This window comes from Amaranthus tricolor, chromosome 12 (genome assembly GCF_026212465.1).
Source record: "Amaranthus tricolor cultivar Red isolate AtriRed21 chromosome 12, ASM2621246v1, whole genome shotgun sequence".
NCBI classification, from domain to species: Eukaryota; Viridiplantae; Streptophyta; class Magnoliopsida; order Caryophyllales; family Amaranthaceae; genus Amaranthus; species Amaranthus tricolor.
In genome coordinates this window covers 7,674,562-7,702,465 of record NC_080058.1, presented here as the reverse complement: position 1 = coordinate 7,702,465, position 27,904 = coordinate 7,674,562, and the positions used below count along the sequence as shown (strand labels likewise).

General features: G+C 35.0%; 3 protein-coding genes and 1 pseudogene across 5 annotated transcripts; 2 read left to right on the top strand and 2 right to left on the bottom strand.

Annotated features, from left to right (window-relative positions):
• Positions 1 to 676: 676 nt before the first annotated feature.
• Positions 677 to 2,509, top strand: LOC130828497 (putative pentatricopeptide repeat-containing protein At1g12700, mitochondrial). Its single transcript, XM_057694477.1, has one exon. It carries the CDS (start codon positions 677 to 679, stop codon positions 2,507 to 2,509), a length of 1,833 nt encoding a protein of 610 aa, XP_057550460.1.
• A 763-nt stretch (positions 2,510 to 3,272) lies between these two features.
• Positions 3,273 to 4,876, bottom strand: LOC130828496 (probable protein phosphatase 2C 34; annotated as a pseudogene).
• A 2,305-nt stretch (positions 4,877 to 7,181) lies between these two features.
• Positions 7,182 to 23,594, top strand: LOC130796891 (branched-chain-amino-acid aminotransferase-like protein 2). Of its 3 annotated transcripts, none has more exons than XM_057659316.1 (16): positions 7,182 to 7,483; positions 7,580 to 7,638; positions 8,702 to 8,804; positions 9,567 to 9,755; positions 12,204 to 12,304; positions 12,781 to 12,835; positions 12,935 to 13,021; positions 13,310 to 13,361; positions 15,834 to 15,919; positions 16,535 to 16,588; positions 16,783 to 16,866; positions 17,456 to 17,527; positions 17,883 to 17,963; positions 18,382 to 18,417; positions 18,502 to 18,647; positions 23,403 to 23,594. In XM_057659316.1, exons 1-15 carry the CDS (start codon positions 7,316 to 7,318, stop codon positions 18,628 to 18,630), a joined length of 1,356 nt encoding a protein of 451 aa, XP_057515299.1. In that variant the 5' UTR covers positions 7,182 to 7,315; the 3' UTR covers positions 18,631 to 18,647; positions 23,403 to 23,594. The 3 variants fall into 3 exon arrangements, with proteins under 3 accessions (XP_057515299.1, XP_057515298.1, XP_057515297.1); XM_057659315.1 differs by lacking the exon at positions 23,403 to 23,594 and adding an exon at positions 18,798 to 19,113; XM_057659314.1 differs by lacking the exon at positions 23,403 to 23,594 and adding an exon at positions 18,779 to 19,112.
• A 1,977-nt stretch (positions 23,595 to 25,571) lies between these two features.
• On the bottom strand, positions 25,572 to 27,404 carry LOC130828495 (putative pentatricopeptide repeat-containing protein At1g12700, mitochondrial). The gene has a single exon (XM_057694476.1). It carries the CDS (start codon positions 27,402 to 27,404, stop codon positions 25,572 to 25,574), a length of 1,833 nt encoding a protein of 610 aa, XP_057550459.1.
• Between the last annotated feature and the right edge of the window lie 500 nt (positions 27,405 to 27,904).

The following is a 27,904-nucleotide window of genomic DNA, read 5'->3' as shown; positions in this document are numbered from 1 at the left end:
TTAAAAAATTTTAAGCCTCTTTATCCGAGCCCATAAAAGTTTTTAAAAAATTGCTTGTTGTATGAGACCGTTTCACGTGACACAGGTTCATATAAGAAGTCTATTAGTCAAAAAATATATAAAGAAAAAAAATAAAAATTAAATTTACACTTATATAGACAATAATTTTTTTAATATAGTTTAGACTAACCCATTTAAAGTCGTATCATGGTATGATTAGTGAATACTTCGTTCGTTCTAATTTACTTTTGACATTTGCTTTTTCACACAATCCAATGCACTAATTCAATTGTTAATATCTCTGATTATGTATGATAAATAATTATAAAAATTTAATATTAATAATCTTTGCAATGAGACGAATCAAACAAAATATCACTAAACTATATTTTAATTTATTGATTAAAAACTAATCACGAATTGTAATGAATGATTAAAGTCATTTTTGTCAATAAATTAAATATCAACTCTCTCGCTCGTAGTCGTAGGAGTATCTGATTTTTGTTTTCTGGTTTTTTTGTTCTTTCTCTATGGTCATGGTGTCTACTCACATTTCTACTTTCCTTCTAAGTATGCAGTACCGCCATCTCCATTCCTTCCATCAAACTATAGACATGGCGCCTAGATATCAAAACTGAACTCCATACCAGTCTCTGGGAAACACGATACTCTAACAATGAGGTTTACTACCAAATCTGGGTTTGATCTTATTTCTCTCTTTCCAATTGCTCCTCTCCTCCCTTCTAGATTTCCAGGTAATCTTAGATTTCATTTTTTTCATCGAAAAATCTCCACTTACGCTTCAGATGTTCATGTTGCTGATTCTAAATTATTCCTTAATTATGTTCGACAACAATCCAAATTAGGGTTTAACAAAATTGATCATCCCCTTTCCCTCTTTCATTCTATGAAATCTATTCGTCCTCTTCCATCTATTATTGATTTTTGTATGTTATTTACTGCCATGTCTAAAATGAAACCCAATCCCCCTTTTTCCTCTATCATTACTCTCTTTAAGCAATTGCATTTCTCAGGTCTCCGTCCGGATGGTCATTCCCTTAATATTATGGCTAATTGTTATTGCCGCTTAGGTCGTGTTGATTTAGGATATTCGGTTCTTTCCTACATGATTAAACTAGGTTATCGGCCTGACATTGTTACCTTTAATACACTTATCAATGGCTTTATTCATATCCATCGATTAGGCAACGCTATTCAATTATTGGATAAAATTGTAAAGCTTGGGTATGAACCCGATTCGTTTGTTTATGGGATCATGTTTAAAGGTTTATGTAGAATTGGAGACAATCTTGGTGCCCTTAAGCTCCTTAGAGACATGGAGTCTCATGCCCATTGTACGCCTGACATTGTCATCTATAACACCATTATTGATAGTCTTTCTAAAGACGGGTTAATAAATGAGGTCGTTAATCTTTTTTCTGAGATGCAAGTTAAGGGAATTCGACCTGAGGTCGTTACCTATAATATTTTGATCCGAGGAATGTGCACTTTAGGGAGGTGGAAAGAGGCGGAGGATATGCTTAGTGAGATGATGGCAAAAAACTTAATTCCTCAAGTTCCGACTTACAACATGTTAATCGATATGTATTGTAAGGATGGTATGATTGATGAAGCAGAAGCTGTATTTAGATTAATGACGGAAAAGGGTCAAGTCCCCGATTTAATCACTTACAATACGTTGATGGATGGATATTGTTTACGCGGTGACATGGACAAGGCAGAAGAGCTAATGATTTTGATGGGTAAAGAAGGTTGTAAACCTGATGTTATTTCCTACAACATTTTATTGAATGGATATTCTAGGTCTAAAAATAGTGATAAAGGCCCTATCCTTATGAATGAGATGGTTCTTCAAGGAATCCCCCCTAATATTATCACATACAACTCAATCATTAATGGTTTGTGCAAAGACAATCAGCTTGAAAGTGCACTAAAGTGTTTAAAGGAAATGGAATGTCATGGAGTCAAACCGGATGTGGTTACGTATAATTCATTGTTGGATGGTCTATGTAAGAATAGACGGATGGATGAAGCAATGGATTTGTTAAAGAACATGAAGAAGAACGAAGTTCACCCAGATATGATCATGTATAATATCTTAATTCGTGGGTTATGGAATGTTGGCAAACATGAAGAAGCTGTAAATGTCTTCTCATTTGTTGTAGCTAAGGGGCTACGACCAGATGTGCGTCTATATAATGTTATGATCAATGGTTTGTGTAAGAACGGGTTGTTAACTGATGCTAATGAACTATTTGAGAAAATGGATGGCATTAGATGTTCCCCGGATGAATTCACTTTCAATATAATTATTCAAGCATTTCTTGAGATTAAGGATGTTAAAAGGGCTGTGAAGCTTGTCTGCCTTATGCGAGACAAAGGGTTCGCCGCTTTTAACCAAACTATCTTGTCAGTTGTGGATTTACTCACTGATCCAAATATTGGTGATGCGGACAAGGAGTTGCTTAAAAGATACTTTGACATTTAAGGGTTTGTTTGGCAAAGTATGAGTAGTGTTAGCTGCTAGTGGTTTGCAGTGAAGTATACTGATTATTGTTATTTGAAGTAGGGATATTGCTACTGAAGAATCTATAAGAGCACATTAACATCCAAATATGAACGTCAATTCCATGACCAAGGAGCTTAGGTTCCAGAATCTCAAAACTCATAAGGCTTTGCTGTTGACTCCATATTTTGGGATCATAAGGGTTAGGATTGAAATGGTAGAATCAGATCGTAGGATCGTAAGCTCCGACAAATGTGTTTTCATATGCTATAGAATAATTGATTATTACTAATACTTGTTCAGTTCGTCTTAAGTTTTGATGTGTAAATAAATATTTATTTGATTCATCTTTTGACTGGTTTGAAGGTATACATATAATAATCATTTATGAATTGTGAGTTGGTAAGTATTTGAATTTTCATTATGGTAAATATGCAAGTCAAAGTTAGAATTTTTTTATGATTGAGACTACCCTTGTTGAATCGAATTATTTGATCGTTGGATGGTAAAATCGTATTATAATTCTGTCACTTATATTTTTGATCTTGGTAGGATCGTCTAATCATTGTTAAGATTTTGCTTAAATTTTGGAACAATCGCCTGTTTTTAGTTATCTTGATTACTTTCGTGTTGTGCAAAAGAAGGGATTTTTGTTGCATATTCTTTTGACTTGTAAGATCACATGGCATTCATTCCCTCTTTGCCTAGCTCCTAAATACCTTTTTTTCAAGAAATCTCACTTTGTTCACCCATTTCCCTATAATCAAAAATATAAATAAAGACATAATCGAATACTTGAAGCTATGGGACAAAAGAAATGCACAAGGATGAAAGGTGCACATAAGAAAATTTCACTTTCACATAAATCACATATTATACCGACCAAGCACAGCCCAAAACAAGCTGTGTGATCTTTTATAGTTTTTACCGCTTTATCTTATTCTATTTCAGTATATACATCAGATTCAGATAGGTGTTCGTGAGTAGAAGATGAGGGGGAGTGAAAAAAGAGACAAATTGCTGAGATATCATCCATTGCGATTCCTTGTCGCCTTTTCCTCCATGCTTGAACAACAAGATCAACCAATCACTTAGCAGCTTTGCCTCTATTAGGAGTTGAAGATACAATATTTACCGCCTCTTGATTCGAATCCACATCCCACACCTGTGTAATGAAAAGGGAGTAGTTTATTGTCAATGTTTTGCACCTTATCACAAAAAGTCATGTAGTGAGACAAGTTTAACAATGAAAAAGAAGAACACGAGGATTTCTGATACTCAGATTAGAATTGAAATCGAGGTTATAGCAAGATAGTTGCTCTATTATTGCATCAAATTAGCTCACAATCAACAGTTTTGATACGAACATTAAAAAGAAGTTAGTACGGTTGTTGGTCTCTCATGATATAAAGTTTGGAATTTATTCTACGGAGAAATACACGACAAATTTCTATACGTGAAGTTGCAAATGCGTTGTGGCTACAACACCATCTAAAACCATTATGCAATTTGTAATTATCATTTACAAGTTTAATTTACCCTAAAGCGCGACTTTGCTTATGTGTTAGCTAATAGGAGTACTGCATTAGACTTTAGACTTCAATACTGAAAAAATATTAGCATTGGCTATTTCTCTTCACTGGAGTTTTTTTTATGTTGGTGGTCTTTATTTTCCCCGTTACAGCGTTTTCTTTTTCATTTAATTTCCCAATTTTCAAAAAAAAAAATAGCATAATTTCTATGATGAGTGTGATGTGCAAATAGAGTTTCACAATACCAGAAAGTACATGACATACTCCATCAATAGCCAGCACAATGAACTGGTCCTGACTGGTAATATTCGTCTGAGTCACCTCAGGCACAGATATAAGGCCAAAATCTTTAATGCAATAATCCCCAAAAGCTCTGGACATTGCTAGCCCCGACACTTCCTCATCCGGTAGCCACACCCTATGGTTTATTATTTAGTTTGTTATACAAGGGACACATCATAGCTAGTTTGTTAGGGCCCTAGTTTGCTAGCCTTTCTTTTCTCTTTCTGCACATAGCAATTGTATATATACCCCTCTTTGTCTTTTGTGTAAACATAATAAGATACAAAATGCTTTCTTTCTTCTTCTTCATAATGTTTTCTCCATTGATGTGCTAAGCTCACCATTTCATCATGTCTATTATTGTTATTGTTATTGTTATTGTTGTGGATTGTTTTGTAGCGGGATGATATTGAAGTGCTTGATGAACCACTTTATAGGAACTATCTTCAAGAGACGGGCGTAAAGCGACCTTACTTAGACGAGGTTCTATCGAAAATGGTTTGTATCGTAAAGAATGCATTAGTTGTAGCACCATTGATTTAGTTTTGATTGAAGTATGTCACTTTAATTTGATTTCTGGACCAAATAGAAGTAATTGATAATGAATGGAGGTTGTGGTAAATGAGATGCTTGGGGATCTTGTGGGGGAGAAGGGAGGGATGAGGGACTTGTTACCCATTATTAATCTTCCATGGGCTAACATTCTTTGTTAAGGCATTATTCTTGATTCAAGCATGCCTCAAATGAAAAATGAGTTCCATAACTAGTAATCTTCTACGTTCTTATGTATTGATTATTTTTTTCATGTTAATTAGGAATGTGATGGTGAGAAGGTTGTCAAAGAGGTTATCTACGGTTCAGGAAATAAGAAATATCGCTTTTGTAAGGTAATGCATCTCTTTTAGTCTTATAAAGAATATGGTGATTACATCTTAATTGGAGAAACATGACATGGCTCTTTCACTCAGAGTTCATTAACAAATGCAACAATTTCGGTTCATCAAACTGAATGTAGAATTAAATTCTACTAATACATCAACAAATATTACTGAATTTTATTTTGACTATTATAGATAACTCATTTGTGAAATCGAAAATTTGTTTATAAAACTAAATGTTTAGATTATTGGACATAAAAAGTATTCAAATTGTTTGTTATATGCTTATAAATGTGTTTATCATAGTGTAAAAATGCAGTAATGGTTGCGATCGCAGTAACGGAACGTTGATGAGGTAACGGGATTGATGCGATTATCATACCGTCTAAATATCGGTCGAAGATATCCCTTGATGCGGCCCAAAACGCAATTTTTTACACTTTTACAACACGAAAAATATCGATTTGTTTGTTTTGAAAACCTTTATTATGCAGCCGATGTGAGTTTTTACTCTTATTGTTAATTCTAAGTATTGTTTTTTTTTTTTCAGTTTCAAGATGAATTACTTGTTCTTCCATAAACCTTAGCTTTGCAGTTTTATTTTTTTCCTTTTTTAAGCTTGTAGTTACAAAGGCATATGTCTTTGTCTGTTGTCTATAAGCTTAGTTTAGGTTTTTTCTATCTCGAAGGAAGTTTGACTACCATTGGGAGTATAACTGTTACGTAGTACGAAAACTGTGTGTTTAGTTTTAATCATTTCAGCCGGGATCGCCATTTTGGCAAGCGAACTACGATCTGCATCGTTCGACCCGAATCGCGGGTGCGATCTGGATCGCTAGGATACACGATCTGAAACGCTATTTCGTTCGACCCAACTTCAACCCAACAACAAATCAAACTTCCAACATCACATGGGAAATGGAGAGAACAAAGGAAGAAAAACAAAATAAAAAGAGAAGAATGAAAGAAAAAAGAGAAAAATAAAAGAACAAACAAGCTTATATCAATGGTGTCAATGATGTAGAAAAAAGAGAAAAATAAAAAAACAAACAAGCCTTGGACGGTGGTACTGGAGGATGAAGAATGCCATTGATTTTTACAGCCGCCAATACTGTGTATGGAGTATTAATCTTTATTGATAGGGTTTTGCTTTTTACTAAATTTGCTTGGGCTTTTTTCTGAGCCCATTTCCAATAAAAAATACAAAGTTAACTACACTCATTAAAATCACGTGAGTGTTTAATTGGTGTTTATTACTTCATTTTTAATTTCTTTTTTTTTCTTAAACAAACTTTTCATTTTTCTTTTTATTTTTTCTTGTCTATTGTTTTTTCTTTTCCTTTGTTTTAAATTTTAATTAAATGACCTGAAATCGTTTCTCGATCCCATATATAACATTCCGCGACTCATAAATTCTCGACCCGAAATTTTCCATTCCGACCCAAATTTTAAAAGATGTAATTACATTCCCGATCCCGTTCCGCAACCCGGATTGTTTCTCGATCTTGGTAACAATGGTTTTAGTAGTTAGTAGTGGTAATTAATTCTTTGAAGCGATAATGCAGAGAGTTAAGAGTGACTTGCTTTGATACCAAGCGACTTTTGATATGGGGGGCCATATAAATGAGCATATGTTAGCTTGAGTAAAGTTCTATTTTCAAACCAATTGCAATGATTTGTTTATATTCAATGACATCATTAAATTACCCATAACAAATGAATTCTCCCATTATTTCTTTGCTACCACATTTTTTTATGTTGTACAACAAATTTGCTCATGTCATTCTCAAGATTAATGAATTAGAATTTTGATGAATGTTGGAGCACTAACTAGTAAGTATATATGATCTTACCTCATCCACAAGTTTTAACAACATGTAATAGTTGTACTTGTAGTCTAGTCTATTCTAGATGATAAGATTCTTCTAGTTTTCTTATTTAAAAGATTGATTATATTTAGGACTATGTCATCCACCAAAGAATAGTTTTCAGTTCTATATTCCTTTCCAAGTTTGTCACTAAATTAGGCCTCTGTTTTATTAAACTTTAACATCATATTTTGGTCTCTTTGGGTGGAACTAAATTTACCCTTTAACATGGTGTTTTTGATGATTGATTCTAATCAAGAGTGTGCAGCATGTGAAAAATCTTTACGATCAACAGAGTATTCTGTATTTGGTGGAAATGTTACCTGCTGTGTTATGTGCATTTTTTCTTCATCTTGTGCGGTTCTTTTGAACTGTAGTACTAGTCATACAGCTGATGTAATAAAATTTTGTCAATCCGTTTATTCCTGCATTATATATCAGAAATTATTTTTTTTATTGACCAGAAAGTGCTACTTTGATATTTCTCTGCAGATAGCTTTACGTGGTCTCTGTGAAGACTTGAATATTCCTTTTCAGCCTACCATGCTGAAGTAAGACACATGAACTTTGCTGATCCTTTGTTCATACAGTTAAAACATTGTATGCTAGATAATTTATCAATTTCTAAATTCTAATGCATGTATTTCAGTTTATTATTTGAATGATTTCGCTACATATCATCTTTTTGTTTTTTGCTCCTGAGTATGGTGATTTTATGGAAAAATCAAGGAGGAAAAGGTGAGTTGGTAGATGAGGGTCCCAAACTTTAGAGAAAAAGTTGCTAGAATGTTAATTGTTAACATTTTTGGTTAACATTACGTTGGAACTGGACGGAGGGAGTATAATTATAAATCTTTAATCTCAGAAAGTTTTTTCAGATGTATATGGTGTTTTTGATGTCCATTTTCGACAGGGTCAAGGATTTACTAATTTTTGGTTTGAATTATAATAGAATATAGTAAAATTACTCATTAAATCATGTTTGGTTTGAACTATAATAGAATATAGTAAAATGACATTTTCAATCATGTGCACTTCTTATTTAAGTGAAATTGCGGAGTGTCAATCAAAATTAACTTCTTTGTAATCACAAGGGTAAAATTACGTATATTCAACGCCCCAAAATTTTCCTACGTGGCATCTTAGATGGGAGCCACTTAATGATATGGGGGTGATAAAATGTTGTATATAGAATGTATAAAATAGCGTTCATAGTTTGAATTTTCGATATGTAGTACGAAGGTATGAATCCTTTTTGTTTAAAAAGGGGCATAATTGAGGTGGATGCTCAATGTTCTGTGTGATACTGTTCTGTGAAGTAGTAGCGATAAAAAATGCTGAAAGAAAGAAGGTAGGTTATAGTTTAATCGTGACTTAGTTATTTCATCTGTCAGTTGTATTAAATAATGCTCGAATAATTCAGTTGAATCGAACTTTCATCTAGCTTGGGCCCTAAGTTTTTTTTTTTAGTATTTTCTTTACTAAGGGTCTTTATTTGACTTTCAACTTCAAACTTTTGTTAATTACATTTGTAGAGCACGATTAAAAGAGTTTTGTTAATTACATTTGTATGTTCATATGTCTTTTGAATTTACCTAAAGCTTCCTCTTTTAGATGGGAAGCTGGTCCGAAACCTATAAATGGCGTATGGGCTCCATGGTGGTATGACAGTGCTCACAAGTCAACTGGCTTTAAAACAGAACGTGGATATCCGAAGGTTTGATTTTCTTAATCTTTGATCTTCTTTAAAGCAATGGAACTTATCTTATTGGCTTTTTTTGGTAACCTTCATGAAAGATGTGTTAGAGAATTCTAACACATGCTTGTGTGACTCAAGGCTTCAAATTCCTTTCTTCTAAGGGTCCTGTATAATAAGAACCATGAACCAACTCTTCCTTGACCACATTGACTTTTTATGAACCTTTACTAGTTATCTTAAGGAATCAAGATATTTACCCTGATCCTTCCTTTTGTATATGGATGACAACTCCCTTAGTGTAATTTATTATATATCTTTGTCACCAATCAAAAAAAGAAAGAAAATGATAACCTATGGGCATTTCATATCACCCGAATTCATAATTTGAAGTGCATGTCATAAGGTTTGTACTTAAGCTTTGAAAACTTGCATGATTATGTTTAATTTAACGAGGCAAGCATTTTACTTCCAAATTTTTGTTATCCGTGTTTCTATAACTTGCTTTCAATTTTGTTGTTTGGAGGTAAAGTAAGATACATTTCTAGCTTGGCATTATATATAGTCTGCTGATGTCTTGCATTTTAAGTATTTCTATAGAATTTTTTTTATTTCGTGATCGCAAATAGGATAATTAAGGAAGTTTTAGAATAAAATGTTGAATACACATGGAAGACGATGTTGATTTTAAATTTTTTGCTTTATTATTTTTTGGTTTACCACTCTTTTTTGGTCTTATCATTAAGTTATTCTAATATTTAGTTTGCTTTTTGTGTATATCAGACATTTCCTCCTTTACTTTTTGACTTACTAGAACAATGTCTACCCTTCTACAACTTTCTCAAGCGTCGTCTTAAGAGATCATTTTCCCTTCTGAGCTCACCCTTGCCCCCACCCAGTCTTCCTGTTCCCGAGAATGAGAAGCTGCTTGCATGGGTTGGTGATAAGCTGCTACCTCGTGATAGTGCAAAGGTGTATCCCTGCTTTCTTGATATATTTTGTTATTTTCACCTTTTATGGATACATTATGCATTTTGTTTTTGAAAGTAATATTTGCCTTACATCTTTCATTATTTTCATTGAATATAAAGAGGAGTACAATGATAGATTTAGGAAATAAGATATTTACAAAATAAAAAATTTTCTAAGATAAAATATACAAATATACAATGAATATAACAATATCTTGCAATATTGTTATATACCATTACATCCACGCAGTTGAAGTAGGAGGTTCACCGACGCTGAAGTGTTGAGAAAGTATAAGTGGAAGGTCTTTTGTGAAAATGTTTGCATTTTGGTATCTGAACGCGACATGAAGTACTCTGACCTGACCCATACGACTTTCTTAGAACAAAATGTATATCTATCTCAATATGTTTGGTGTGTTGATGTTGCACTAAGTTGCCATACAAGTAGAGCTCCGATGTTATAAAATATACCAAGGCTGCTTTAGGGATAGGACAATGAAGTATAAGGAGTAAATTACTTAACCTAGTCACCGCTCGATATTCAGCTTTTGCGCTATAACAAGAGAGTGTGGCTTGTCACTTAGATGACCAAGAAATAAGATTATTGCCTAACAAAACACAATAACCAGAAGTAGATCATCGAGTGTCATCAGTATAGGAGAGAAGTGTAGAAGTAAATGACCGATAGAGTTAGAGACCATGGTAAAGAGTACCTCAATTATATCTAAGAATACGGTGAATAGCTTGCATGTGAGAATCCATGGGATTTTGCAAAAAAGGCAGTACTGCATAAGATAGATATATTTGGTCGGGTGGAAGTGAGGTATCGTAAAGCACCAACAAGATTACGATATAGGGTAGGATCCTCAAAAGGAGTGGATGAGAAGGCGCTGAGCTTGGGCTTGGTGTAAACTGTAGTAGGGCAGGGTTTTTAATAAGACATCCCTATATGACTAAGAATTTCCTTGGCCTATTTTGCTTTTGATAAAAGAGGCTAAAAGTATGATTGACAACAACTTCAAGAAAATAACTTAGAGTGCCCAAGTCTTTTATTTGTTGTCACGAGTACAATGAATAAACTCAATCTTAGCAACAAAATCTTTAAGTCTTTGATACCGAGCCTTAGGAGCAATCTGTAAAGAGATTTGTTGAGACGACACACATGATTTGGATATTTTGGGTTCTTAAAACCCAAGGGTTTATAGATGTAGGCATTTTCTTCAAGAACCGTGCGGATAGTTGCTGGTTTTATTACTGGACTGTAGGTCTCTCCACAATCAATGCCAACCTGTTGACCAGTCCATCATCATTACCTACAAGACGGGCTTTGTGCTTTTAAAAGAGCCATTAGAATGCTCTTTATGTCTTAAAATCGCAAAAGAATAAAGTATAATAACATTAGATGGTTTAGGAACTAAATCTCACGTCTTATTTTGAATCAAAGCATCAAATTCATCAATTATTGTCAATTTCCAATTAAGGACCTTAAGTGCACCTATAGAATTTTTGAGCAAAGGAGATTTGGAAATTTGAGTATGATGCTCTCCATGATATTTGGGATTGGGTTTGGAATACCATGTTGATGGCGGGTTATGGGTCTTGACTCTTGAGGATGATTTTAAGGAAGAAAAGGGTATGGGGTTTGGAATGGAGGTTATGTCATTTGTAGATGTGGACTGGTTATTTTTCTCACTGATGTGGCTGGCTGACGGGGATAAATGGGGCTGATTTGTTACGGGAGTGGCATGACCATGTGCCTCAGGAGGAGGGATAGTGGAAATTGGGGCAGATTGAGTAGTAATATCAGGTTGGCTGTGAGGGCCTGCTGGATTGATTGGGTGATTGTGGTCGTGTGGGACTTAAAATTTGGGCCAGATTGAGGAAGATTTGCAGTGTGGCCGTGAGGGGCTAGAATGGGTGATTAGTGATGAGACATTTGGGTCATGAGGACCATTAGGAGAGGTGGACTCTTGATTGAGATAATTAATTAAGGGGATACACCTTCATCTTAAAAATCATAAGAAATTGGGTTAGGAGTAAATAATTTAGAAAAGCGGCTTTGATTGTTCATGAAGAAGAGAGAATACAATGGAAGGCAAGTTGGTTGTATTGGGGAAAAAAACTAGCCAAAAAAAATGGTGGATGCAACCGTGAGTAAGAGACGAAAGCTAGGAAGGTATTGAAAACCTAGACTTTGATACTATGAAAGTAATATTTGTCTTTCATCTTTCATTATTTTCATTGAATATAAAGAGTACAAAGATAAATTTAGGAAACAAGATATTTACAAAATATAAGAGTCTAAGATAAATATACAAATGTACTAAAAATATTACAATATCTTGCAATATTAATATATTCCATTGGATATTGTTATCTTTTATTAGTTTTTATGTGTTGCTAACAATGTATGTTTTGCTGCTTGTTCTTTTGTATTCACTCCTTTCAGGTTTCAGTGTTTGACTCAGTAGTACAAGGTGGCGATTCTGTTTGGGAAGGACTTCGTATTTACAAAGGAAAAGTATTTAAGCTTGAGGAGCATCTGGATAGGTCAGTGACTCTGATGCATATTTTTCATTTCTTTGGTTGATTTGATTACCTGCAAGTTATTTCAGCTCACCAAATTATAAATTGTAGGATTGTCTGATTAGAGTTTCTTCAAATTATTGACATACATTTAAATTGTAGAAAAACTGGTTGGAACTGTCAGCAGATTAAGTTCTGTATATGAGACATTAATGTTATACAAGTCTATTACGTTTTATTAAAAAAAATCCAGATATTCTTTTTCTTTTGCCTATTTATTGGTCTATGCTTTAGGTTGAAAGAATATATATTCTGGGTTGCTCAATGCTCTTCTGATCTCGTTATAAAATTTGTTAACTAAGGGACTTGTATTATAAGAGGAAGAGGTCTCGGACTTATTCTAGAGTCATTGTTATCATGAGTCTGTGACTGCTGTTTTGGCTGCAGTTTTGATTGTCACCACTTCAATTATTTGATACTTTCAAAATTTTCATTTTCAGAATGTTTGATTCGGCAAAAGCTCTGGCTTTTAACAGTGTTGCAACACGTGAAGAGGTGAGGTTGCGGTGACAGAGTTTGAATATTTTCATTATGGGCCTTTTATTGATATGATTTTTGCTTTCATTTCCTATGCGTACATGTCTGCTAAAACAGGTAAAGGAAGCTATATTCACCACTCTTATTAGGAATGGCATGTTTGATAATTCCCATATACGCCTAAGTTTAACTCGTGGCAAGAAGGTACTTTCTTTTCTTGTTCAACCTCTACTTTAGATATAAAAACTTTTGACTCATTAAGACAGTGTTACTGTCAACCTCATTTTCTTAATTTCTACTCTTTGCAACTATCAATGTAATTTTTGCTCTCAAAACTGTAATGTCTTTGTGGTCGTTCCTTAAACATGGTGTTATGACATTTGGAAATAGTTACATTTTACTTTTCTGCTTAAAGTTTTAGTGTGATTGGAATTTCTTCTTTTAATGCACATGTATCGCTTCTGAAGAGAAACCGCCTCTGTACTTCTGCAGGTCACTTCTGGAATGAGTCCTGCATTCAATCTTTATGGATGCACCTTAATTGGTATTTCCACTTACTCAGTATTCTTTCTCTTAAATTACTAGCTTGAATAAGTGCAGGGAGTATTTTTTAAATCTATCTAAACTTTGCGACCTCAGCAGCTTGTAACTGGACAAGTCTCTGTTAACCTATCTCCTAGAGGTTCCATAAAAAAGTGATGATATAAATTTTTGATTCTTTTAGTAATATTTAATGTTTGAACTGAAATTGATTTTGACAAACCCTGAAATGTGTGGAACTCCAGAACTACTTAGATAAGCTTACATCATCAAATATGCACCTTCATGGGTTAGTAAGTGACTGGCGATGCTTTCAAGCTTCTTGGTTTCTCAAACATCAACAGGACAATGGTAACTAAGCACATCATCAAGTAAAATCACTAAATCAACTAAGATTAGTGAAGAGTAGAGCACCTGCACCCTTTTTTTTTGTGTTAGCTCATAAACTAAACTTCACTAATCTAGCAAACATTTAAGCTCTACAATCCAAACTCGAGCAAATTATCCCCCTTACATATTGATGAGCTACTTTACCCGACAACCTAGTAAATAATTACTCTCAAATCATGACTATAAGCATAAAACCAAAGATAGAACATAAACTAAGCATAAGTACTAGGTAGTATGAATAAACACTTTAAAGCTCTAAAGAACTCAATAGAACCAACTTGAAAGTAAAAAAAACAAGTAAAAGCTATATCAATGAAGTTTAAACAAAGATAATCAATAATCTGCCAACTAGAAGCAAGGATCTAGAAAGAGGAGCAACATGCAAGAACAAACTAAGAAATGAAAATAAAATATAAAAATATCATGAAACTAAGAAAAAGTTACCGAAAATCTTGCTCGTTGAAGTAGTAAGTGAAAATGATTACAAATAAGAAAAGAATGTTTTTCCTTGAATACTCCACTCGAAATTCAACAAAAGAACAAAATCATCATAAATGAACTTGGAACTTGGATGAAATATATGAACTAAGCTAAGAAATTGAACTAAAGTCTCTCTTCAGTTGCTCTCCAAGTCTTGAAGAGCCCTTTATATACAATGAAAACATAAGAGCAAAGAAGTTTAACAACACAAAAATAAAGTTCCTCCTGTTGCTGAAGTGCTTGAACGAGCACTATGCTCGAAAGCACTGGCTTCCACTAGCTTTTGTCGGTTGTTATTTAATTGCAACACTTAGACGAATCATTAACCCAGAGTACCTTGAACGAGCACTATAGTGCCTTGAATGAGCACTACACTATGTGGCACTAGGAAGCTCTTGGAAGTAAGGCTTGGCTTCCGCGCGCCATGGAAAGATGATTTGGGCCACTTGCACCATTGGGTACGCTAAGGAGGCGAGAAACTTACAAAAATGAGCAAAGCAGGGGGGAGAAGAAGGTAAACAAAGAAAAGGGAGAAATGCGAAAAATGCACCTAAAAATGAACTAAAATATATAAGAATGCAACTATAGCTAACTTAGCCATGACATGAGAAACCATTGACAAAATAAGGGTAGCAATATATGTAAAAGTACTTGAAAATGGACTCAATGACTACCCAATGGGCAATGAGTGACATAAAACTCACTCATCAGAAGGACAACCTTTGTCATGTAGTCATTTTCATTATGTAAAATTGCAGTAATGGTCGTGACCATGGTAACGGGCACTGTGTAGCGAAGTGATGCGGTTATTGTAACGTCAAATATTAGAGGAAAAATAAGATATGTCGAAATAGGAATGCCTTTTTACATCTTTGGGAAATATTAGTTCTTCTTTTTTGAAAAACTTACAACTCTACCCTTGATGTGATGCAACCTTGTTTTTGCACTATTGTCATGCTTGGGAAAAAGTTCTTTCCTTTTCTCTTAGTTAAAGCGTGAAAATTCAACTGTTTTCTCCTTTTAATTAATTACAAGTTACAAATTGCTTGTTCTTCTCCACCAAATGCTTATGTAAGGATTCCGAGTTATGGCTTAGCATCCTTTTTTGATGTGTTTATCTACAGTTTTGGCCTTCTAAATTTATAACTCCGAAAATAATTGATTCCGAATTTTGTTTTCAAGATGAAATGTAGTGTTTCGAGTTGTGATTTCATGGCATTGTTTTTCCTTGTGTTGAGTTAACACAAGGCTTCAAACTGGAACCTCAAAGGAATAAGGCTGTGGACAGCCAATTATATTTGACACTTCACCCTTTTGCGTCAAGTAGAAAATTCCCTTGTTCTCAATGAATGTTATCTTGATGGAACTTTTCTTGAAGCTGTAGACTGTTTAGATCATTATTTTTACCTCTTCCCATGGTGGTTTTATGGGATTAAACTTTAGGCCTTATGTTTGTTCATTGATGTCTGTAGTCAAGTGGTTGAGCATCTTTAAGCAATAATGTCATGTGACTCTATTCTATTTTTTTTTTGTCTTGGCGTTCAGAAATTATATTTTTAAATTGTTCACCTTTATTATATGGGATATTCCTCAGTAAGAAATGTAGTTCTTGCTGAATGGAAGCCACCTGTCTATGATAACACCAAGGGTATTGTTTTGGTTACTGCAACTACCCGTCGTAATTCTCCAAATGTATTAACGCTGTGCCTTTGTATACTGCTTTAGCGTGCTTTTCTTTATGATGCTATGATTTTTCACAATATCTTGCCTTGTCACGGATATAATAAGCTTATCATCCTGCTGACTGAATAATGTAGAAATTTACTGGAAGATGCTGGCAGTTCCAAACAGCAATTTTGATTGTAGCAGTATATGAGTATTGAATCTTCAGTGTGATGTTACTGGTCCTCTGATTAGTTCAACAAATGATTCTACTGATTTAAGGATTCATTAATTGTCATAGTTGTCTCCTTATTTTTCGAGATGCAATAGAAGAATGACTAGTTTAATGTTCCTACAAGACTTAATATTGTTTTGTCAGAGATTTATGATAAGTACATCTTCTGATATTTTCTTAAATGGTTGAAAAGTCAATTTTACTTTTTGTAACTTTACTTAGTTTCTGTTTTGAAAGTTAGGATTATAAAATTGACTTTTTCTTTGATTACTTAAGTAAAGGGTAAAACAAAATATTGTCCAACATGATCTTATTTAGATGCATTTGCTGAACTGGATGCAAAATTGTAGAAGAGTGAAATTCATAATCAATGCCCGTTTATTTGAGCTATCTATTCTATGTTCTTGCAGAATTTGGATTCAAAGATCCATCATAACAACTTACTGAACAACATACTTGCTAAGGTACATTCTGCTGCTAATATGCCATGTGAAGATGTTAGCTGTTCAGTATTTACAACTTCAAGATTAAAGGCCCTCTAAATGTTTGGCCAAAATGTTTATTGGGTTTATCAATTTTGATCTTAATATAGAATGATGAATGCATTAATGTGATATTTTCTACTTATACTAAGTTTCAGTAACCTTTTCTGATGCAGATAGAAGGAATTAATGCAAATGCTGATGATGCCATAATGCTTGATAAAGACGGATATCTATCTGAAACAAATGCAACAAATATTGTGAGATCCCTTTTCACGCGGTTTACTTTTATGACCCCCATTTATCATGTTTATAATTTGAAAGATGTCTCTTTGCTATTCCACTCTTCCCTGCCCCCAAAATGAATGATAAAAAGGTTTTAAGTGCATGTTTGCAATTAGATAAACAGCCCAATTTATGTAAATCATAAGAGTCATCAATGCCTTCAACATTGCGAAAATATTAATTACAGTTTACAGAGATGTGCTTAGAAATGACAATGGATGGGAGACATTTGAGTGCTATTCGAACTTTAATTGACTGTCTACTTAGGTCTAATTTCCACATAAAAGTGAATTTTACACCTGTGTCATCTTATTACATTTTTTCATAAACTTCTAGAAAAGAAAAATGATACAAAATGAACTTGGTTATAAAATTTCAATATGCATTGCATATTTTATCGAAGGGTTTCTGTATCCTGATCTCTTCCTCTCCCCAGCTGTTGGTATCTGTTTAGATCCCTGCCTAATTTATGACAACTTTTGTGCAGCATATGTACTTAAAGAAGGCACACCTTTTGATTTTGCATGCAGTTGTTTTATGACTTGTTGAAGTTTTTTCATGCAGTTTATGGTGAAAAAAGGCAGAGTCTTTACACCTCACGCGGACTATTGTCTTCCTGGAATAACTCGAGCTACTGTAAGTTGTACATCCCCCCGTGGTTTGTGGTATTTAACACTTAGCATTGATATAAAAAAAAATTAAAAAAAAAAAAAAAAAAAAAAACTCAGCATAAATGTGTTTTATCCTTAGTGGAGAGATGGTTTAATGTTGTTCTATACATAATAGAGAATTATTTGAAAGATTTCAAAGGGGTATTACCCATATAGAAATGGAATTTCGTGAATAACTCTTCTTCTCTTCTCTTGCACCACTGTAAATTTTCTATATCTATTGAGTAGAATACTCTGCTATATTGCAGCTCTCATGATAGACCTGGCCTGATATTTAGTTCTCCTTCAGAGTATCTAATAATCAGCTTTGCAATTTGCAGGTCATGGACCTTGTGGTGAAGGAGGGTTTTGTCTTAGAAGAGCGACGGATCAGCCTCTCAGAGTTCCATACGGCAGATGAGGTCTTAATTTCCACATTACTGATATTGTGTTTTGTTAAACAGGATTTGACATTTCTTGTACATTTTAAGAGTAAATGTTGTGGCTTAATATTGCTCTCTTCTTGAATTACCTTTCGAGAGATGCACTGTGGTCAATATATGAATTAGTTAAACAAAAAAGTTCTTCCACTTGGTGATATTCTTAAAAGTATTATGTAGAACCTGCCCAATAAACTATAAGTTGTGCTAGCTATATTTACACCTTTTTAATTCATCATTAATGTGACATTTCGATTTGTAGACTTTGCATGATTTTATGTGATTTGAGATTTGTGGACTTTGTATGATTTTGATTTTGATGAGAAGTTGCCTGGAAGCAAAAGTATTTTACTTGCTCTCTCTTAAACAACCTCTAATATCCGACTTATATTTGCTGCAGGTGTGGACAACTGGAACAATGGGAGAACTGAGCCCAGTAAGTCTTGCCAATCTGCATCTTGACTTTGATGAGCTTTTCGAGCTGCATTGTGCAAGTGCTTAATGCGATATCTCTTGTCAGGCTGTGAAGATTGATGGCCGTTTGATTGGAGACGGACAGGTAGGACCTGTGACACTAAGATTGCAGGAGGCTTACAAAAAATTGACAGAAGATATAGGTGTTCCTATCCCCACCTATCAGAAAATTTGATCGATTTCTGTTGAAAGGTATGCGAATATGTCCTTGCTGATCTAGTTAAAGCTTGAGAATTCTGATTGTGAATGATTACATGTTCAGTCTATTTAATGTCATTTCTACTGCTTGATTTCTATGTTTCCTGGGCACTTGTCTTATTTAGACTTATATTGCTGGAGTAGACAGCTTGAATGGTGAACCTGATTCACTTTCAAATAAGTTGGATTCCAAACAAACAACTGCAAATGAAGAACGCACCAGCAGGAAAAAACCCGTGTTCTTCAAAGATATTTTTTCGTTGTTGATTTTTATAAATTTAGTTTTTGTATAGGATATGCTGGTTTAAAATAAGAACCTCTAACTATGCGTGCTGAGCGCCTAGGTAGTGATTTGATGGAGTTTCGGGTTTAGCCTTGTTATGCAATGTTTCATTGTGTTCTAATATGTAAATTAAAAATCTTGATTCTGGACAATTATCTCAACATTCAATAAGATTTTGGTAAATTTGCAACTTCGTACAGCTTTGATTAGCTCTCTTTCTCAAAGCGACGCCATCGGCTTCTGCTAATTGATCCCTATGGTAATAATATTGATGCATTAGACGTCGCTTCGCTTTTTTTTTTTTTTTTTTTTTATCAATGCCAAGTGTTAAATACCACAAACCACGGGGGATGTACAATAAGAAAGGAAAGAACCAGTGGCCCTTACTTCGATCTATGGCTAAACTGATTCCGAATGCGGAGAGGAGATTCTCATTCTCCAACTCAAAATGAGCGGGTATCCAATTTTAAGTTGAACGTTCATGGGTTTCCTTCCCAATTGAGAATTACATAGGCGAGCCCTAAAAATGTATCTAAAGGCGGTGAGTGTTGGAGGCACGGCCAAAACTTTACATAGAATCAAAAACGCCACCAAACAACCCCACGCATTAGGTTATAATTCCGGTACAGAAATGTTTAGAAGATCTAACACTTCCCTAAAACGGAGGAGGCACTGGCGCCGCGCTTTCTCTTCAAGAAGACTCGGCTGATTCTTCGATCGTTTCCATATCTACATACAATAACCCTTCTAGGTCAGGATTTATTCTCGGCAAGTAATTTGAGAAGAAAGCAATGCTCACTTCCCAAGGAGCAGATTTCATCATCTCCGGTGTATATATAGGGGATACAGATGATTCATCCCCAGCCTTTATTGACTCATAATGAGGGGTGATTCTCACTGAACTACTATCACCCGAATCATCTACGAAGAATCTCTCGTTAATACGTTTACATACAACTAAAGGGAAGTTCGTTGGGTTAGTAGGGTTGATGTCTGTGTTAGCTATTGTTTCATTTGTAGCCGCGACATCCATATTAACCATGGTCATAATAAAGTAGCAGGCGAAACTTGTACAGAATAAAGACTAGTTTCATAAACAAATTCAAAGCCTTAAACTAACAAATTCAAGAACACGATGAACAGTTTAAAGAAATTCTAAAATTTGAGGAAATTTTGAGTACCTTGTTTGAAGAAATTTGATGATCTGTCAGAAAACTTGAAGATCTGTCAGAAAAACATTGAAGATCTTCAAAAATTTTGTCAGAGTTTGAAGGTTGGTTGATGATTGTCAGAGCGTATCTCTCTACTTTCTCTCACTATGATAACTATTGAAGAAATGAAGGAAATATTAATGGAGGTTAGGTGAGAAGGAACAGTTCCAAAACCCCTATTTATTACAACAATAAATGCTTGAAAACCTCTCACCAGAACACCCTTAAAACGAGAAGTGGAACCCAATATTAAACCGTGAAGTTGATAAGTCGGACCCCCAATGTGAGGGGGAAAATTGATAATTTTTCTAAGTATCCAGTCACTTGAGAGTATCCGGGGAGTCGATAAGTCGGACCCCTAAGGTGTGTGAAGATGTAGATAATTTCTCTAAGTTACCAGGCTTCCTCACGAAACTGTAGGGTCGATAAGTCGGACCCCAATTTATTTCCCAAAAGTTAAAAAAACGTTGGGATAATCTAAGTATGGGAGGATTGCTCATTTTACCGTCCGACTTATGGACAAGATGGATTTGTTGCCGCGTCACCTGTGCTAGCTGCGGAATACGTGAGGCCGCGTCATCCTCCTCAACGTTACAAACACCAACATGACCAACTTATAATTTCTCAAAGATGCAATGAATCCATGGTTATTGTGGAAGATGTCCGTGTCATTGATAAGTCGGACTCCCAGATGACCCCCCAATAATATTCCAAGTATGGAAGAATTGTCCAAATGTGAGGAACAACCGAGACGAGTAAATGCCGCGGAATAAGAAGGCCATCCATGGGGCTCATTAACTTTAATTTGAATTGTCCTTATTAACAAAGACGCGGACCGATTGCCCACATTCCGCGTCATAGAAAAATATGGGGTTCGTTACGACGAGAAATTATTCCAAGTATTTTATCATTCCGTGATACCGATAAGTCGGACTCCTTTTGTGTCCCTCGGTGAAAATTGAAATCAAAGTATAAATCCGAGCCGCATCATCACCTGTTCATGTTATTAGTTATTCGGACTCCAAGGCGTATGTGGGTCAACCAATTCATGTCCGTGGCATATAATCCTCCTGAGAATCCGCGACATATAATACAATAATATATGAAGGAAAATAAAATAAAATAAAACAATCTTGTTATTTTGCTGCTAGACAGTATCGACGGTTGGGGCTACCTCACAGCATGTTGCAAGCCACGGATTCGATTCGCCTTGTTTGTCTTCCGCTTGGACTTGGTGTGTCTCACATGACTATTTTGAAAATGTCGTAACTTTTTCGTTACAACTCTGAATTTGACGTGTGAGCAGTCGATTCGAAGCTTTCAAGCCCAATATTCATAATTCGTTAGAAGGTCTTCCAAATTGTGGATATATGACATATATCCATCTTCCTGAGTGTTCGAGTGTTCTCCATGATTGTGTTTCTTCGTTAATTCAGTTTTGATAGACACGTATTATTTCCGCATAAAGAAAGATGTTTCAGGTCGTTGGGGCTCTCTCCTCACATCATCCTTCATGCGTGGGGCTAAATGTTATGGTAACATTTGTTTTCTCATTTATTTATTTAATTATTAATATCATATTACCTTAATACCCTTTGACTTTTCGGGTTGACCTTGACTCTCGGTCAAGGGGCTTTTTCTGAATTCCTCAACCACCTTGCTTGGTCCCTAAGTTAATAACTTCCAAGAACCCTAACTTTCATTATGTAACTGCCCATTACTCTCCATTCACTATCATGATTCCCCCTTATGCCAATAACCACCCACTACCATCTATCATGATCTACTTTCTCCCAGAAATAACTCCCTCTTCACCATTATAAATAGAGGCACCCAACATTAATGAGAAGGCAGTGAAAAAACACCATATAAAAACTCTTATGAAATCCTTACTCACAATACTCTTCATTAACCTACTCAAATACAAGCAACTTTTGCCCTGACATTCATATTCCTGCATTCTATCTATAGTCGTTTGTTCATTCATCTCTTATCTCCGCTCTAACTTGAGCGTCGGAGGGGTTTTTTGGGATCACCCCCGGGGCAAGGCTAACGTGTTGTGTTGTAGGAATTCAAGTCACTTCCATTCTGTTGATTGCTGCTCGCGATAACACTTCTACCTCAAGTATTTAAAGTGTCTCACACTTCCTCGTTTCACAAAACGAAACAGTTCCCATAAAATGGTTCATCAAGCACTTCAATATCATCCCACTACAAAACAATCCACAATAATAACAATAACAATAACAATAATAGACATGATGAAATGGTGAGCGTAGCACATCAATGGAGAAAACATTATGAAGAAGAAGAAAGAAAGCATTCTGTATCTTATTATGTTTACACAAAAGACAAAGAGGGGTATATATACATTGCTATGTGCAGAGAGAGAAAAGAAAGGCTAGCAAACTAGGGCCCTAACAAACTAGCTATGACGTGTCCCTTGCATAACAAACTAAATAATAAACCATAGGGTGTGGCTACCGGATGAGGAAGTGCCGGGCTAGCAATGTCTAGAGCTTTTAGGGATTATTGCATTAAAGATTTTGGCCTTATATTTGTGCCTGAGGTGACTCAGACGGATATTACCAGCCAGGACCAGTTCATTGTGCTGGCTATTGATGGGGTATGTCATGTACTTTCTGGTATTGTGAAACTCTATTTGCACATCACACTCATCATAGAAATTATGCTATTTTTTTTTTGAAAATTGGGAAATTAAATAAATAAAGAAAATATTGTAAACGGGGAAAATAAAGACCACCAAAATAAAAACTCTAATGAAGAGAAATAGCCAATGCTAATAATTTTTTAGTATTGAAGTCTAAAGTCTAATGCAGTACTCCTATTAGCTAACACATAAGCGAAAGTCGCGCTTTAGGGTAAATTAAACTTGTAATGACAATTACAAATTGCATAATGGTTTTAGGTGGTGTTGTAGCCACAACGCATCTGCAACTTCACGTATAGAAATTTGTCGGGTATTTCTCCGTAGAATAAATTCCAAACTTTATATCATGAGAGACCAACAACCGTACTAACTTCTTTTCAATGTTCGTATCAAAACTGTTGATTGTGAGCTAATTTGATGCAATTATAGAGCAGCTATCTTGCTCTAACCTCGGTTTCAATTCTAATATGAGTATCAGAAGTCCTCATGTTCTGTTTTTTCATTGTTAAACTTGTCTCACTAAATGACTTTCTGTGATAAGGTGCAAAACATTGACAATAAACTACTCCCTTTTCATTACACAGGTGTGGGATGTGGATTCGAATCAAGAGGCGGTAAATATTGTATCTTCAACTCCTGACAGAAGCAAAGCCGCTAAGCGATTGGTTGATCATGTTGTTCGAGCATGGAAGAAAAGGCGACAAGGAATCGCAATCGATGATATCTCAGCAATTTGTCTCTTTTTTCACTCCCCCTCATCTTCTACTCACGAACACCTATCTGAACCTGATGTATTTACTGAAATAGAATAAGATAAATCGGTAAAAGTTGTAAAAGATCACACAGCTTGTTTTTTAGGCTGTACTTGGTCGGTATAATATGTGATTTATGTGAAAGTGAAATTCTCTTATGTGCTCCTTTCATCCTTGTGCATTTCTTTTGTCCCATAGCTTCAAGTATTCAATTATGTCTTTATTTATATTTTTGATTATAGGGAAAGGGGTGAACAAAGTGAGATTTCTTGAAAAAAGGTATTTAGGAGCTAGGCAAAGAGGGAATGAATGCCATGTGATCTGACAAGTCTAAAGTATATGCAACACAAATCCCTTCTTTTGCACAACACGAAAGTAATCAAGATAACTAAAAACAGGCGATTGTTCCAAAAATTAAGCAAAATCTTAATAATGATTGGATCGTACGATCCTACCAAGATAAAAAATATAAGTGACAGAATCATAATACGATTTTACCATCCAACGATCAAATAATTCGATTCAATAAGGGTATTCTCAATTACGGATGGCAACGGGTCGGATTTGGACCGGGTCCAGGTTGACCCGGATCCAGATCCGTTTCCAGGAACAGGATCCAAATTCGGACCCGGATCCGCGGGTCCAGTTTTGTAAGACCCAAATCCGGATCCGCGGATACTGCGGATCCAGTACCGGATCCGGGTCCAAAACGGGTTTGACTTGTTTTTGCTTTTTTTTTTTGTATTTTTAAACGTGTTGAGATTGCAATAACGCGATATTTATAGACTAATGTTAATTTTTGATAATTTTTGATAATTTTGGGTCAAATTATGAATTTAAGTTTTAATGATGTAAAGTTTCTATCATTTTCTAAAAAATTTGTTCTTGTACTTTCTTTTTAATTTGGAATTGATTTGATTTATTTTTGTTTAATATAAGTTAAGCATTAGTATAAGCTACATAATTGCTAAATCTTAATTTCATGGAGCTGGGAGTGGAAAGTGGAAACATCATAATGAAGCTTTCCGTTTATGTCGAATATTCTTGTAGATGTAGGTGAAGTGATTTTGAATTTCTACATATGGAATTTGTAGGATGTAGAAGTATCATTATAGAAAAATCAAACTAAGTGATTCCGAACTTCTCCCTTGTAGCTCAATGCTTCACTTGGTTCTTGTTTGGTTTTGGATAAATGGATGAGTCATCTCTGCAGCTATGAACCTGTCATGCCGCCAATTTCGTAGATGTATTAACTGCGTTCGACCTGTTAAAAATTAATATCATTATAGAAATTTTATGGTAAAGTGTTATGGGAACTGAGGTATTTTAATATATATTTAATATATTAAAAAAAAAAAAAAGGTCCTCCAGATCCGCGGGTCCGGGTCTAAGTATTTTTCTCAGATCCAGATCCAGACCCGTGAAATTTAAACGGATTCGGATCCGACGGGTCTAATTTTTTAGGACCCAAATCCGTGAAAACGGATACGAATTCGGGTCGGGTCCAATACCCATTGCCATCCCTAGTCTCAACCATAAAAAAATTCTAACTTTGACTTACATATTTACGATAATAAAAATTCAAATACTTACCAACTCACAATTCATAAATGATTATTATATGTATTCCTTCTAACCAGTCAAAAGAAGAAATCCAATAAATATTTATTTACACATCAAAACTTAAGATGAACTGAACAAGTATTAGTAATAATCAATTATTCTATAGCATATGAAAACACATTTGTAGGAGCTTAGGATACTATGATCTGATTCTACCATTTCAATCTAACCCTTATGATCCCAAAATATGGAGTCAACAGCAAAGCCTTATGAGTTTTGAGATTCTGGAATCTGAGCTCCTTGGTCATGGATTTGACGTTCATACACTCTACCATTTTGTCTTCAGTAGCAATATCCCTACTTCAAATAACAATAATCAGTATACTTCACTGCAAACCACTAGCAGCTAACACTACTCATACTTTGCCAAACAAACCCTTAGATGTCAAAGTAGCTTTTAAGCAACTCCTTGTCCGCATCACCAATATTTGGATCAGTGAGTAAGTCCACAAATGACGAGATAGTTTCGTTAAAAGCGGCGAACCCTTTATCTCGCATAAGGCAGACAAGCTTCACAGCCCTTTTAACATCCTTAATCTCAAGAAATGCTTGAACAATTATATTGAAAGTGAATTCATCCGGGGAACATCTAATGCCATCCATTTTCTCAAATAGTTCATTAGCATCAGTTAACAACCCGTTCTTACACAAACCCTTGATCATAACGTTATATAGACGCACATCTGGTCGTAACCCCTTAGCTACAACAAATGAGAAGACATTTACAGCTTCTTCATGTTTGCCAACATCGCACAACCCACAAATTAAGATATTATAGATGCTCATATTTGGGTGAACTCCGTTCTTCTTCATGTTCTTTAACAAATCCATTGCTTCATCCATCCGTCTATTTTTACGTAGACCATCCAACAATGAAACATACGTAACCACATCCGGTTTGACTCCATGACATTCCATTTCCTTTAAACACTTTAGTGCACTTTCAAGCTGGTTGTCCTTGCACAAACCATTAATGATTGAGCTGTATGTGATAATATTAGGGGTTATTCCTTGAAGAACCATCTCATTCATAAGGATAGGAATTTTATCACTATTTTTAGAACTAAAATATCCATTCAATAAAATGGTGTAGGAAATAACATCAGGTTTACAACCTTCTTTACCCATCAAAATCATTAGCTCTTCTGCCTTGTCCATGTCACCGCGTAAACAATATCCATCCATCAACGTATTGTAAGTGATTAAATCCGGGACTTGACCCTTTTCTGTCATTAATCTAAATACAGCTTCCGCCTCATCAATCCTACCATCCTTACAATACATATCGATTAACATGCTGTAAGTCGGAACATCAGGAATTAAGTTTTTTGCCATCATCTCACTAAGCATATCCTCCGCCTCTTTCCACCTCCCTAAAGTGCACATTCCTCGGATCAAACTAGTATAGGTAACGACATTAGGTCGAATTCCCATAACTTGCATCTCAGAAAAAAGATTAAGGACCTCATTTATTAACCCGTCTTTAGAAAGACTATCAATAATGGTGTTGTAGATGACAATGTCAGGCGTACAATGGGCATGAGACTCCATATCTCTAAGGAGCTTAAGGGCACCAAGATTGTCTCCAATTCTACATAAACCTTTAAACATGGTCCCATAAACAAACAAATTGGGTTCGTACCCAAGCTTCACAATTTTATCCAATAATTGAATAGCGTTCCCTAATCGATGGATATGAATAAAGCCATTGATAAGTGTATTAAAGGTAACAATGGAAGGCCGATAACCTAATTTAATAATGTAGGAAAGAACCGCAAACCCTAAATCAACACGACCTAAGCGGCAATAACAATTAGCCATAATAGAAAGGGAATGACCATTCGGACGGAGACCTGAGAAATGCAATTGCTTAAAGAGAGTAATGATAGAGGAAAAAGGGGGATGGGGTTTCATTTTAGACATGGCAGTAAATAACATACAAAAATCAACAATAGATGGAAGAGGACGAATGGATTTCATAGAACGAAAGAGGGAAAGGGGATGATCAATTTTGTTAAACCCTAGTTTGGATTGTTGTCGAACATAATCAAGGAATAATTTAGAATCAGCAACATGAACATCTGAAGCGTAAGTGGAGATTTTTCGATGACAAAAATGAAATCTAAGATTACCTGGAAATCTAGAAGGGAGGAGAAGAGCAATTGGAAAGAGAGAAATAAGATCAAACCCAGATTTGGTAGTAAACCTCATTGTTAGAGTATCGTGTTTCCCAGAGACTGGTATGGAGTTCAGTTTTGATATCTAGGCGCCATGTCTATAGTTTGATGGAAGGAATGGAGATGGCGGTACTGCATACTTAGAAGGAAAGTAGAAATGTGAGTAGACACCATGACCACAGTCCACAGAGAAAGAACAAAAAAGCCAGAAAACAAAAAACAGATACTCCTACGAGCGAGAGAGAGTTGATATTTATGGACAAAAATGACTTTAATCACTCTTAATTAGTGATTAGTTTTTAATCTACAAATTAAAATATATTCTAGTGGGATCTTGATTCGTCTCATTGCAAAGATTATTAATATTAAATTTTTATAATTTTTTATTATACATAATCAGAGATATTAAGAATTAAATTAGTGCATTGGACTGTGTGAAAAAGCAAATATCACAAGTAAATTGGAAAGGACGAAGTATTCACTAATCATACCATGATACGACTTTAAATGGGTTAGTCTAAACTATATTAAAAA

What these genes read in the sequence shown, in the direction of transcription:
- LOC130828495 (XM_057694476.1), bottom strand. Translation starts at nt 27,404, where the DNA reads ATGAGGTTTACTACCAAATCTGGGTTTGATCTTATTTCTCTCTTTCCA.
- LOC130828497 (XM_057694477.1), top strand. Translation starts at nt 677, where the DNA reads ATGAGGTTTACTACCAAATCTGGGTTTGATCTTATTTCTCTCTTTCCA.
- LOC130796891 (XM_057659316.1), top strand. Translation starts at nt 7,316, where the DNA reads ATGGTGTTTTTGATGATTGATTCTAATCAAGAGTGTGCAGCATGTGAA. An exon ending in CTTGAGGAGCATCTGGATAG is followed by an intron (nt 12,305 to 12,780) that starts GTCAGTGACTCT and finishes TTTCATTTTCAG; the next exon opens with AATGTTTGATTCGGCAAAAG. An exon ending in TTATGGATGCACCTTAATTG is followed by an intron (nt 13,362 to 15,833) that starts GTATTTCCACTT and finishes TAAGAAATGTAG; the next exon opens with TTCTTGCTGAATGGAAGCCA.